This window comes from Macrotis lagotis, chromosome 5 (genome assembly GCF_037893015.1).
Source record: "Macrotis lagotis isolate mMagLag1 chromosome 5, bilby.v1.9.chrom.fasta, whole genome shotgun sequence".
Taxonomy (NCBI): Eukaryota; Metazoa; Chordata; class Mammalia; order Peramelemorphia; family Peramelidae; genus Macrotis; species Macrotis lagotis.
Genome location: NC_133662.1, coordinates 112,428,680 through 112,443,261, shown reverse-complemented (window position 1 = coordinate 112,443,261; position 14,582 = coordinate 112,428,680). Strand labels below are relative to the sequence as shown.

The 14,582-nt window shown below is 33.4% G+C and overlaps 1 protein-coding gene and 1 long non-coding RNA gene across 16 annotated transcripts in view; one reads left to right on the top strand and one right to left on the bottom strand.

Moving 5' to 3' along the window:
• Positions 1–14,582, top strand: part of CDK19 (cyclin dependent kinase 19) — a 192,409-nt gene that overhangs the window by 1,836 nt on the left and 175,991 nt on the right. Inside the window, exon 1 of one of the 12 annotated variants that reach the window (XM_074187353.1) lies at positions 2–13,076. The exons of the other annotated variants lie outside the window; for them this stretch is intronic. Coding sequence (XP_074043454.1) covers positions 13,044–13,076 — 33 coding nt within the window. The 5' untranslated portion in view covers positions 2–13,043. Of the gene's footprint in view, position 1; positions 13,077–14,582 lie in introns of those variants that run through there. 12 annotated transcript variants of the gene reach the window in all.
• Positions 1–14,582, bottom strand: part of LOC141487809 (uncharacterized) — a 210,948-nt gene that overhangs the window by 81,934 nt on the left and 114,432 nt on the right. For all 4 annotated transcript variants that reach the window (XR_012468518.1, XR_012468517.1, XR_012468519.1 and 1 more), the window contains one exon: positions 14,068–14,136. This is a non-coding gene — a long non-coding RNA (uncharacterized LOC141487809). The remainder of the gene's footprint in view (positions 1–14,067; positions 14,137–14,582) is intronic.

Here is a 14,582-nt window from a genome sequence, read left to right as displayed (position 1 = left end):
TGCTATGATAATAATAACAGTAGCTGATAACTAATGCTTATATAGCATTTTCCATTTATCAGCTCCAGGATATAGGTTCTGTAATAATGATAACAACAATAATACCTTTATATGCCAGGTATCTGCACATAACCCTGGGATGTGGGTGTTATTATCATCATCATCATCATCATCATAACAACAATAATAATAATAATAAATAAATAACAACATATAGTGCTTATGCTGTCAGGTGCTTTATAATTGCCCGCTCGTTTTAACCTCAAAAATAGCGCTGGGAAGTGAGTGCTGTTATTATCCTCCAGGAAAATGAGGTTTAGTAACTTACCTATCCATGGTCATACAGCTAGTAAAGTGTCTGGGACTAGGTTTGAACTCTGGTTTTTCCTGGTTCTAGTCCTGGTACTCTTGCTTTTTTAGGACCTTGTCTAGTGTCTCCTCCCTTTTCCCCTCTTTCTGTTGAACTCTCCAGTTCTTAAATTCTAGACTAGTCAAGTTTTCCCTTAAATTTTATCTTTTGCAAGAAGCCTTTCCTGGACCTCCTTAATTCTGGAGCATTCCTTCAGTGTTTTATCTCTGTAATTTAATACATAGTTGTTTATGTGTTGTCTCTTTGATTAGACATGAGTTTCTTGAGGGCAACCACTGTGTTTTTTGTCATTGTTGTTTTTATTTATTTTACTTTGTATCCCTGCCATTTAGTACAGTGCCTAGCAGATTGTAGTGATTGACTTAATAAGTACTTGTGGGTTTGACTGGGATTTTGAAACATCCTTAGAGAGTGTCACTTAGATTTAAATTGGGAGTGGGGAGGGTTGGAGTGGGTGCAGCAAGGTGACTGGATTTGGAGTAAGTAAAGACCTGACCTCAGCCCTAACTTGTGATCCTGGGCAAGGCATTTAATCTCTTAGCCTCAGTTTCCTCATTTGTAACATGGATATCCTCATAGCAACTACATCAGAGTTGTTGTTAGGATCAAATGAAATAATATGCAAGGAGCTGTGCAAATTGTGAAGTTCTCTATGTAAATGCTATTTAGCTGTCTCCAACTGCTGTAAAATCCACTTGATTCTTCTCATTCCCTTGGCACTTTGTGCCATCATCTATAGCCTTATTTTTTAATTTTAGATTGATGGGGAAAGTTGCATAAAAAATGGTAGCTAAAAGTGAATATTCTATACCAGCTAAGGAGTTCACACCCATACAACCTGCATGCAAGGCCAGGACAAGTAAAATTACTCCCCCCCCCCCCTTTTTTTTGTCTTATAAGTAAAAACCCAGAGAGCTAAAGAATGGTTTTTATGGCTAAACCCATTGAGTGGCTTCTATAGTTATGTACTTTCTAAGAGCAGAATGATGTGAAAGACTATGTTCTCTTTTGAAATATTTTTTTTAAATCTTTACTTTTATTTATTTCCCCCACCTCTAACATGCAAAAACAAATTTCAGTATTCACTTCCAAAACCTCGAGTTCTAAATTCTGTTCCTTCCTCCCACCCCACTCCCCCTCATTGAGAAATCAAATTACTTGATAAAGTTGAAGATATATCAGCTATCCTGAAATTTTCATACTTTAAGTGTTGCATATTTATGTAAGCATTCTAATGCATAATATTTTTGAGGTTATTTAAGGCATAGAAAGTTTTAATTACACCTATTAAACCTTTGAATAGCACTTGAACTCTGGTTTCTGCTGATTCCAAGTTCAGTATTCTTTCCACAACATAGTCCCGAGGAAAGGAAAGAGGAATAAATAGTAAAAGTAGAAAGTCTGCCATCATACTTGGAGTTTGAACTTTTGCTTAGTTTTTTTCCAGTGTCAAATTTAAATTCTGTCAACTTCACCCCATAAGAATTTGAGAAAAGACTTTCTTCCTCTCAGTTAAGAAAATAGTGTTATACAAATGAATCATTTTAGTGAAAGAGGCTGCTGTATATTTTCCTGAATAGGATCGGGAAAACTGAGCTCATCTATATGATAGTTATCTAGGCAAGTCACTCTGAGCCTTTTTTCCTTTATGAAAAATTGGGATAATAAGATCTGTTGTATTTACCTTGCAAGGTTGTTGCAAAGTTCACATGAGATAAGATGTATAAAATGCTGCATACATTTCTTTATTATGGTTTTTAATATTTTGAAAATAGGCAGTTATTTTGCAGGCCCTTTTGGTTTTTATTTCCTTTGTCACTCTTATTCTAATCATCAGATATAAATTAATATTTACACTGTCACTAGAAGAATCTGCTCTTCTTGCTTCATAATTGGTCCTTTAGGCTGGTTAGACCAAAGAACATATGATCTGATTATAACTATTCTTTTTTTGACATTTAGAAAGTTATTAGATTGTTATCTTTTCCTCATGTATTCTATAATTTATTTTACCTTAAAGACTGATATCATTTTGATATCAGGAATGCACATATATAACCTTTATCAGATTGCTTACCATTTTGATTTGCTTAAGCATCATTGTTGTGAAGTAGATAGAAAACTGATCTTGGAGCCAGGAGGACCAAGTTCCATCTCAGGCTCATCTCCTGATAGGACAAATCACCTGACTTCTCATGGCTCTTTCTAGGTGACTTCCTAAAGCTTTAAGTTTAAAGAATGTGTCTCTATATTTTGGTCTAAGTTAACCATATCAATAAAATTGTGCTCCTATTCCAATCTACTTAGAATCAGGATTACTTTTAGAAAACCAACAAATTATATATATGTTTGTGTGTGTGTATGTATATATATATATATATGTATATATATTATGTATGTATATATATATTGTTTATCCAGGATATAACCAAAAATAGAAACATCTTTTAATATAGTTATCGGCTTGTTTTCATTCTTTTCCTAATAAAATCACATGCTAATAAGATTTTCTCAGTGTACATTTTTTTCCTGAGTGAAAGTGGAACTTTATTTAATGAGAAAGGACATTTGAATAGTATAATAATCTTCTCTCTAATTAAAGGCATCATTAAATATTTTACTAGATTCAGCAAAGGCTTTAGGTGGAATTTGGATCCATTTTAACATTTAAGCATTCACATTTAGAAGAAATGCTTTCAGGAATTGTAAATGAGAAAACTGGAACAATAAGAAGGCTTCAGTTAATGATTTCGATGGAACAAGCCCTGCAAATTGTGTGCCCTTTCTTCATCACTGATTTATAGAGCAAGAATCTAGGTGTTAACAATTTAGTCATTTCTTCATCTTGGTCAACAGTGAAAATTCCTAATAATGCTTTTCTGAAGCAATCTACCAGTGCTTTTTTAGTAATAATCCAGAAACTGTGGAAATAAGTTGTTAACAGAAAGAGCTATATAGTGCCATATTATAACCAGGAAAAAACTCACTTAAAATATTAATCATCCTACTATCATAGTCTATAAAATCTAAGAAAGATTGTGTCATTTGTCTTTTCCAAGTATGACTTAAATTGATGTCATTGTCGTTTCTCAGTACTTAGACTTTAGGACAGAAGTCTCCCACAGGTTCCTGGATGAATTTTTTTTTCATGATATTAGCCTGTAAATATCATGAAATTGCTATTGCAGTATAATGTTTCTGTAGGCAAAAGTGGAAAAAAAAGCATTTAAACTTTAAAAGAACACATCTCCAAAAGAAAAAAAGTAATATAATACCCCCTAAAAGTTGTATTAAAAAGCACTAATTCCAGGTATTTTTAAATCTTTTTTGTATATCAGAATTAAAAATAGACTTCATAGACATGCACAATCATTTGAGATTGCTTTATGATGTTTTTTTTTAAATTCTAGGATAGAAAACTTACTCTTTTTATCAGATAAAGAAAATTTTCCAAATTGTTTTATAGTCAGTAAACTCTTTTTTTTAGAAGTCATTCTCTGGTATAGTTTTGAGTTAATACTTATGTTAATATTATTCTTCCAACTTTGTAAACATCATGCTGACTTATTCTTTGAACTACATTAAGGTAAACATATCTATACTACATCATGTGTATATACATATTTGTATGCACACTCACATGTAGACTAAGGATTTGAGAATTGTAATAGAAGTAGACAACATTTTACTGTGTTGAAATTTCTGCTAAAGAGTAGTCAGGTTGTAATTACCTTAAAAAATAATGTTTTTCTCATGAAATCTTCCACTAAAAATTTTTAAGTTCTTATTTGGTGGTATAGTTTGAAATTCTGGTGGTAGAGTAGTTTAAAATACATTTAAAAATTTTTGTATCTTACTTGAATACCTCCCAGAATTTTGAGAAACTAACTAGCTAAATAAATGATGGAACATTATGAATCAGGCAAACTTCAAATTGGTATTCTGTCATTTTTTCCCCCCATTTCAGTCTATTTTTCACATGTCTGTCAAATACTTTTCCTTGTGAGGGTCTGACCATGTCTATCTCCAACTCAGTATTCAATGGTTCCTTATTTAACTTCATGATCAAAAACAAATACTGGCATCTAAAGCTTTTTACACACAGGCTTCAACCTATCTGTCCACCCTTCCTGTACTCTATGATCCAGTTAAATTGGTTTTCTTGTTCCTTGAGCAGGATACTACCTTACTTCTTAGAATCCTTTACTTTGGGGCAGTAGCCCAGTAGATAGAGTATTGACCTTGAAGTTGAAGAGGACCTGAGTTCAAATATGACTTCAGAAATTTACTTAGCTTTGTGACCTTGGTCAAGTCATTTAACCCCATTGTCTTGCAAAAAATAAAAGGTATCAGTTCAAGCTCCACCTTTATAAAATTTATTTTTTAATTAACATTTTATTCCCTTCTCCCCAGTTACATGTAAAAACAATTTTAAACAATAAATAAGAGTTCCAAATTCTTTTCCTCCTTTCCTTCCTCCTCGAAATGGTAAGCAATCTGATAAAGGTTATATATGTGCATTCCTGTAAAATATTTCCTTATTAATCATTTTGTGCAAGAAGACCTGAACAAAATGAAAGTGAAAAACAGTATACTTCAGATATCAATTCTTTCCCTGGAGGAGGATAGCATTTTTCATCAAAAATGCTTTGGGTTTGATTTGATCAATGTATTGCTGAAAATAGCTAAGTTATTCACAGTTTTTCATTGTACAACATTGCTTTTAGTATGTACAATGTTCTCCTGGTTATATATTCGCTTCATTTCGTATCCGTTCTTGTAAGTCTTTACAGGTTTTTCTGAAATCTTTTTCCTTGTCATTTCTTATAGCACAATAATATTCCATTACAATTGTATACCACAATTTGTTTAGCCTTTCCCCAATTGATCAGCATCCCCTTGATTTCCAGTTCTTAGATTCCACAAAAAGAGCTGTTCTAAATATTTTTGCACAAATAGGTTCTTTTCCATTTAAAAACAAAATCTCTTTGGTATACAGATCTAGCAGTGATATTGCTGGATCAAGGGATATGCAGTTTTTTAGTTCTTTGGACCATAGTTCCAAATTGTTTTCTAGGATTATTGGATGGATCAGTTCACAACTCCACCAACATTATATTAGTGTCCTAGTTTTCTCACATCCCTTCCAACATTTATCATTTACTCAAACTCCACCTTTTAAGTGAAACCTCCACAATTTACTTGTGCCCTCTTTTCTAAAATTAACTTGAATTTTTTTTCTTTCTGTGCTTATAGATGAACATATTGTCTTCCTCTGAAGTTAACCTAGCTCTTTGTATCTTTAGCACCTAGTAGAGAACCTGGCAGATAGATCTATTTGTCTAAGATATTGATAATAATTTAAATCTTGAGCATTTAGATACTTAGATAATTGAGAAACTTATTTTGCTTAGCCAACAAGCAGATCTAGTCATTGTTTGTTGGATTTTTATACATTTTTTTGAGTAATTGTTTAAATATTTTTCTGGTATATCATTCTGTCAAGTTGGTTAATCATGTGTATGATTCTCAAAAGCTTTGTTTCTAATTTTTGGTAACTGAACTTTATACAGGTCAAAGTGGTTCATGAATTTCCTTTAATATAAATTGACAAGGAAAAGTGCCAAATTTTTAACATTTCTTAGCTTAATCAATTCCTTTAGCAATGCTGGAATGCAGCTGACCTTCACATGTGCTGTTATTTGCCATTTCAGAGATATGCCTAGAAAACTTGTATTCTTTAAATAGAAATTTTAATCAAATATAGTTCATATTATGTCACGTGTATGTTTGCTTGTATACATAAAATAAAGTATTAATAGTGTTTTAATTATATTGAATGGTTGCTGATTTTAACTTTGATGGTTTTTTCATTTCTTCTTTTTTTATTTTATAAAGTTTTTATAAATAACTGTTACAATTATTTTTTTCATTTCTTCTAAACAAGTATCTTGAAATTGAGCCTGAGCATTTTTATGAGCCAAGGAAAAGTAGCTTTCCTTTCAGTAACAGATATATACAGAGACATATACAGGCAATCATATTTTTTTTTAACAGAAAATTTTAGTATGCTAAGTCTAGTTGGTTGGTACTGTTCATTGATTATTGAAGTTAACATTCACATGTTTGTATCCCTGTATTGGCAAAAATTAAATTTGTTACTGCATTTGTAACCAGTAGAAAACTCCTGAGATGCTAAAGTAGCAATGGAAGATTTCATATAATTTGCCAGTAGAATTCAACTTTCTTTTTTAAGTAATGAATTGATTTATAAATCCCATCATATAGTAGATTAAATTTTTAAGGAAGAGGGGAGACAAGAATTAGGGAGATAAGTGTGAAATCTTTTTATAATTGAAAATATCTTTTACATGTTAAAATAAGTTGAAGTCTTTGTTGAGACTGGTGCTGAAGATGATATAATGCAAGTCATAATTTGAAATATGTGCTTTTACAGTATTGAAATTGGAGGAAAAATAACATGAAGTTATAGTTCAATATTAAACATATCTGTGTTGGATGCTATATTCTTACTGCTTTTTATTTTTTATGTACCCAAAGCTGCTCAATACCATTAATTTCTCAAATGTCAAAAATCTGTGGGCAGATTTTTTAATTGAGCATGTCAGCAGAAGAGTAGGCAATGTATGTTATTGGTAACTATTTCCCTTTTCCAACTTATCTATGGAATTGACCAAAGTATGGTTATTTGTTTTAATATATCATTATTATTTTTAGTAACAATAACAAAAACTTGCAGAGTACTTTATAAATATCTCATTTGGCTCCTTAGAATAACCCTGAAAGCTATGTGCTGTTATTGTTGCCATTTTACAGAAGAGGAAACAGGCAAGAATTGAGTGACTTACCCAGGGTTACCCAACATTGTTTCCACTGAGGTACCATGCTACTGTAATTGTTTGTGATGGTATAGTTATATTATATTCATAGAAATACTATTGTGTTTTAGGAAATGTTATTTTTGATTATTAGAAGTTAAAAGTCATGAAGTGAATGGAAAATTGCTTTTCTTGAACTAATATTTTGTACTTTAAGGTATTTATTACTCTTGTTATCTTCTAAGGTCAATTCTTAGCTCTAGAACAGTTTTTAAAAAATAATGGATTTGGCATTTAAAGATTTTGATCCTTAATAAATAACTGATAGTTCTAGTTCTTGTGAGGACTGTTGTCAGATTATGATTATGTGGTATGAATTGTACAGGATGAAAGATTGTCTCAAGAGAAAAAGCAGGATGTAATTCAGGATACAAGTGTGCAGCAATTGTGTTTTTTTATTGAGGATTCAAGTTTCTGTCCAGAAAGCAATTTAGACAGATCAAAGAGAGAATTTAAAACCTGTGTAATCATTAGGTAATGGTTGTTCTTGTGAAGTATAATTGTTTCTAATAAATGGAGCTTCTTTAAAGGAAAAGTGCATCAAATCAATAGGTATTATTATTTATTCCTTTCTTGTATTTTGCTATTAAAATGAAACTTTGTGATAAATTATGTCATTGGCTTAATACATGGTGCTAATCAGGTCATGGACTTAATCTCCATTTGGTCTAGCTAATGTTGCTTTGTTCTGTGACTATAGACTGTAGCTCTGACCTTGGACAACTATAATGCAAAATACTTAAAAGGGAACTGAATGAGATTGTGATTTGATCTGTATTAATCCATCACCCAGACTGGGGATGGAAAAACTTATATTTTATGAGTGAGTTTATATGCTTTTAAGTATGCATGAAGGATAACATTACGGTGTGATTTTTTTTGTAATTATAATTATGTTTGAAGAGCACTAATCTGAAAAGAATAGAATTTGGAATTTTTGTTCTTGGCTGAAGAGATTTTTGAAGTTGTGATGTTATTTTCTCTAAAAAGATATAGGCAATGTTATCTTATGTAAGTAGGATTTTTTTCAAGAAAGATTTTATTTATTTTGAATTTTATAATTTCCCCCCCAATCTTGCTTTCTTCCCCCCACCCCCCACAGAAAAGCAGTCTGTTAATCTTTACATTGTTTCCATGGTATGTATTGATCTAAGTTGAATGTAAAGAGAAAGAAAGCATATCCTGTAAGTAGGATTTTCATAGTGTTTGGATAACTTGAATTATTTTTTTGCAGTTTTTGTAGCAAATACTTAGTTATGTAACTTTTATTTTCTATATTTTAAGCTTTTTAGTTCTGTAGCTGGAAGATGGAAATGTGTGTACTAGGTCCTGGGATAGTAGTTTAGATATTTCGTGATCTCTGATTTCTTGAAAATTATATTCAAATAGGGAAATAAGACATTTATTAGGACATTTATTAAGAGCAATCAGAGGATTTAGCTTCCAGTACCAGTAAACCTCTGTTTTCTGCTTTGCATATCTTTTAGGGTTGTTTAGAGCATCAGGACTGGCAAAATACTGCATCAAAACAATATACTAAGCTCTTGCAAAGTATTGTAGTGGATATGGCCCAGAGAAACTTAAATCTTACCACAGTGTAATTGAGGTCACTGTTTCCTCCACTGATTTCTTTTTCCTCTGCCATTAATTACAAGGAAAAAGTAGTAGGTTTCTTTCAACTCTTGAATTGTTACAAAAGTTTGAGGAAATATGAATATTGAAGGGTCTTATCTCCTTTAAAAGATGATACAGAGGAGAATGGGGAGAAAATTAGGATGTTGGCGAGCCATTTAACCTCTGACGACTCTTACCTTTTTGTTTTTTTTTTTTTAGGTTTTTGCAAGGCAAATGGAGTTAAGTGGCTTGCCCAAGGCCACACAGCTAGGTAATTATTATGTGTCTGAGGCTTGGTTTGAACTCAGTTACTCCTGGCTGGTGCTCTACCCACTGCCACCTAGCCTCCCCCTCCTCTTCCTTTTTCTTATTTGCAAAATAAGGATAATGTTTGCTTTATCTTTTTTATTTTTGGCTATAAAGCACTTTGTAAACCTTTAAACACCATGTATCTGTCATTATAACTTTTTTTTTTTAGGTTTTTGCAAGGCAAATGGGGTTAAGTGACTTGCCCAAGGCCACACAGCTAGGTAAATTTTAAGTGTCTAAACTGGATTTGAACCCAGGTACTCCTAACTCCAGGGCCAGTGCTTTATCCACTGCGCCACCTAGCCGCCCCTATAAACTTATTTTTATAAACATTTATTATCTATCTCTACCTTCTATTCACTACCTAAATTGAACAATTTAAAAAAGGAAAAAGACATCAAAACCAATATGCATAGACCAGAAAAACAAATGCCATGGCTAGAAATTTGTGTTTCAATTTGCATTTAAGCTTCACATTTCTATATCAGTTGGTTGTGGGTGATGTGTTGCAACTTCAGTCCTCTGATCTTTTATTGTATTGATAAGAGTTACTGTTGTCACTGTGCAAATTACTCTCCTCACTTGACTATGCATCAGTTCATAAAAGTTTTTCTAGTTTTCTTTGAAACTATAAAATCATGTCTTGGAGCATAATATTTCATTATGTTCACATATAACTTGTTTAGTCAAATATGGTGCATCCCTTAGTTTCCTGTGTTTGGTTACTTTGATAAGGGTTGCTGTAAATACTTTTGTTCATATATGCCCTTTCCTCATTTTTTGATTTCTTTGAGAGTATGGGCTTAATAATGATATAGTGCCCACAGTTCAGTAAATTTGGGGGCACAGTTTCTGGTTAACTTAAAAATTTTTTTTTCCCAAATTGCTTTTTAGAATGGATGATCCAATTAGTAGGTCCACTAATGTACATTTTTTTCAGAAGTCTCCAACATTTTTTTTTTAATCTTTGCCAAACTAATGGGTATGAGATTTAATCTCAAGTGTTTTTTAGCTTGCATTTCTCTAAGTAATTCTTAGTGATTGAAGCATTTTTCATATGTCTATAGATAGATTGAATATCTTCCTTAGAAAGTTTCCTTATTCATAATTTTGACTCATTTATTTTGGATAATGACTTCCACTATAAATTTTAAGAACACTTAACTTGGTTGTGATGAAGTAAAGTTTGACAGGTAAACTCTTTTAAAGTCACTTTTAAGGAAGCCTTAAACTTGTCTATAATTATTTTAGACTTTTCATTGAATTTTTAACATATATTTTACTTCTCTTAAAATGGATATTTATGCAAATAACAATTGATCCACATTTGGATCAATTTCTCAGTTAATTATTTACTTAGAAGGGTGTAAAGTCCTTTGCAAACTTCTTGACTGGGCAAACAGAGAACACAGAAACAGACATACACACATGGATACACAGACACACAGTCACACAGATAGACACACAGACACACACACAGACACACACAGACACACACACACACACACACACACACCCAAAAACCTGAGGAGGAAGACAGTCCTTTGCCCTCAAGGAGCTCCCAATTTAACGTGGGACACAAGAAACAAATATGTACAAACAAGCTCTGTATTAGGGTACTCAATCTTTTTTTTCTGTCATTTATCCCTTTGATAGTTTGCTGAAACCTATAGATTCATCAGAATAATGGTGATTACATGTGCTCAAAATTGAATGAAATGCTGAATTTCATTTACGGACTAATGAAGATAAAAGTGGGGGTTTCTTCTTGTTTTTCCATCCAAGTTCATGCACAGATCCCCTGAAATCTCTCCATGGATCCATGATCCAGAGGACAGCACATTAACTTTTAAAAGTGGAGATACTAATTCAGAAGACAGTTTCTTAGCAGTCTTTATTTTTAAATAAATATCTAATCTAGATCACTTGCAGGTTAGTCAGTGGAATAATAATTTATATTTTCATTTCTGGGTCAATAAATTTAAAATATTAATTGAATACACACTGTGTTTCAGGCACTGTATATATGTTCTGTGTTTTGATGACTGATACTATCTCCAATATCTACCCTGTGTCTGGTAGTGATCTTAAGATAAAAGACAGAAAAAGGACAGCTCCTACCTTTGAGAAGCTTAGACTCCATCAAAGAAGAAAACATAGGGGCGGCTAGGTGGCGTAGTGGATAAAGCACTGGCCTTGGAGTCAGGGGTACCTGGGTTCAAATCCAGTCTCAGACACTTAATAATTACCTAGCTGTGTGGCCTTGGGCAAGCCACTTAACCCCATTTGCCTTGCAAGCCCCCCCCCCCCAAAAGAAGAAAACATATCCATATCTGTATGCAAAATAACACAAGGGAAATGATATTGTGGTCCACAAAGACTTCATGTACAAGTGTACAAGATGATACCAGCTGCAAGGTATGAAGAAGGAAGATGTTCTAGTCCAGGGACTGTCCTTTGTAGCCATGGGCATGAAAGTATCTTCTGTGAGGAACCAAGAGAGTCAAGGGAGTTTGTAAAGCAGAGTAGTAATGTATAATAAAGTTGGAAAGGGAGGTTGGGGTCAGATTTTTATTTTTTGTGTTTTTGTTTTGTTTTTGTAAGCCAATGGGGTTAAAGGGACTTGCCCAAGGTCGCATAGCCAGATTATTATTAAGAGTTTGATGCAGGATTTTAATTTATATCCTCCAGACTCTAGGACCTCTGCTCTATTCACTGCCCCACCTAGCTGCCCCAGGGCTCAGAGTTTTGAATTTGAACAGAGGAGGTCTTTAGATCTTTGATTTAGACTTGGAAGAAATCTTAAAGGTCACTGAATCTAACATCTTTGTTTACTCATAAGGAAAATGAGGTTTTTTGCCTAGGATGATTACAGCTAGACAGAATTTGAATTTACTACTCAAAGCCTATTCTTCTAATTACAGTGCCACCTATAAGGTCTTAGAGAACCCTGGAATTTGAATGGGGAGAGGAGTAAGATGTGGATTTTGGGATTAGTGCGTACTTTGATAGGTTTGTGAAGGCTCCAACTCAGATCACAGCCTTTCTATGATTTAATTGGATGAGTCTCATTAATTCTTGTGGCAAAAACCAAAAACAAATAAAAAAAAAATATCACATCTCCACCTAGTGGCCAGCTTTCTGGTGATAAGTCTCTCTTAAGTTAATTGGCCATAATCTATCAGTCAGTTCTATTTAAATTCTATCCAGTTAAACTTACTAGAATAACTGTGTTTTTCTGTTAGAGCAGTTCTTAATTAGGATCAGACAAATTGGGCTAGCCCCAAGGGAGGCTGCTTGATGGTGTGTAGTGTGTACTTTCCCCCCACGGCAACCATAGCTTTTATACCTCACCTTGTGTTCCTTTGTCTGACAGTTTACAGGTATAACCTTGCCACTACTACTGTGCTTGTGATCAGACTCTTCGTTGTGATGCTCTCTATTCCATCTCTATACCTCTTCCATGCTTCTTCACCTTCTGCTCCTCTTTTTGTTCCTTTTGTTCCATATGGAAGAAATGTCTTAGTAATGCCTGTATTTTCTGGGCTAGTTTTCAGAAAACAAGGTGACCTCTATGGTATGATCATAGGAACAGAATAAAGCTTATGTAGGTAGACAATTGATGGATATAAAATTGAAATAAAAAAACTGCAATTTGAAATTGTGTAAAGAAATTTTTGTGTCGAAGTTAAAATATACCTCATATCTACAGATATGAGGCTGTGCTACAAATAGGGATCAGTCACTAAGCATTTATTAAACATTCCATGTGCTAGGTTCTGGGGGATAACTGCAAAGAATGAACAAATCTACACACAGGGAGCTTACCTTCTAATGGGAGAGACAATTATATGTGTTTATATATACATATATATACCTACAAGGTAAGCACTAGGGGGTCAATAAAAAAACTTCATTTAGATTTAGAAGATAGTGCTTGCTCTGCAGCTTAAAGGAAGTAAGGAGCTCTATAAAATGGAAGTAAGCACTTTAGTCATGTGAGAGGACAATTTTGAAAGCAGAAGAATATGAAAAGCTAGTTTGAGTAACCTTCACATATGGGAAGGGAAGAAATAAGGTGTTAAGATGGACTGGAACAAACAGAAGAATTTATATTCAATCTTAAAAGGATTAGGAAACTACTATAGTTGTCTTAGGAAGGGAGTCACATGGTCAGATTTGTACTTAATGAAAATTACTTTGACAGCTGTATGGAGGATGGACTGAAATAGTGAGAGATTTGATTTTAGAAGGCTTTTGTAATGATAGAGGTGCTTGAAGGCTTTAACTAAGATGGAGAACAGAGTCAGATGAGAGATACTGTAGGGGAGTAGAATTGTTAAGATTTGGGTGAGGAAAATAAGATATATGAGAGTGAATTACAGGGGTGATACTGGGGCTAGATAGTTGCATCTGGGAATCAACTGTATAGAGATGAGTTGTTTGTCTTTCATTATTGAAGAGTAGATCATAACATTGGGGGGGATGATGTTATGACATGCTAGTGAATTGGATTTAAGTCAGGGAGGACTGCAAAGTCACCAGCTTCAATTTCTCCTCCAGAACTTTCTGGGTCCTGTGTTAAGATATAGATTAGTATGACTGGAGAGGATCCTGGATGCAAGTAGAAATTCTTAGCCTTATTTTTTTTTTTTTTTAGTTTAGAGCTAAATATCTAATCTAGATCACTTGCAGGTTAGCCAGTGGAATAATAATTTATATTTTCATTGCTGGATCCATAAGTTTAAAATATTAATTGAACACACACTGTTTCAGGCACTGTATATATGATCTGTGTTTTGATGACTGATACTATCTCCAATCTGTGTCCAGTAGTGATCTTAAGATAAAAGACAGAAATAGGACAGCTCCTACCTTCTAGAAGCTTACACTTGATCAAAGAAGATGTCATCCACTGTTTTTAGTTTGACTCAGTGACTGCAACTAGGTAAGAAGGAAAAGAGACAAAAAAAATCAGACTGGAAGAGGAAGACATCAGGGTTTCCTGGTCAAAATAGAAGTAATTTCTATTCAAATCAGGATGTCTGGACCCAAACAATGAATGGGACTTGATATGGGATCTCTTGTTGGCCAATCTACAAGAAGTAGAATGATTTGAGACCTGTAAATCCCAATCTCTGTCAGATGCTGTAAAGAGGTCAGGAAGGAGGATATGAACTAAGAAAAAATTATTAGATTTTTGGAATTAAGAGATAATGGGGAACTTTGGAGAAAACCGGGATAGTAGTAGAAACCAAGTTACAAAACCGAGGAATAACTGAGCATAGAGTACGTGGAGGCAGTTGATGGAGACAGTTTTTTGCTAGTACTTTCCCTCCAAGTTTGTTTCCAATTTACCCTGTATATATCTTATTTATATAGTTTGCCTA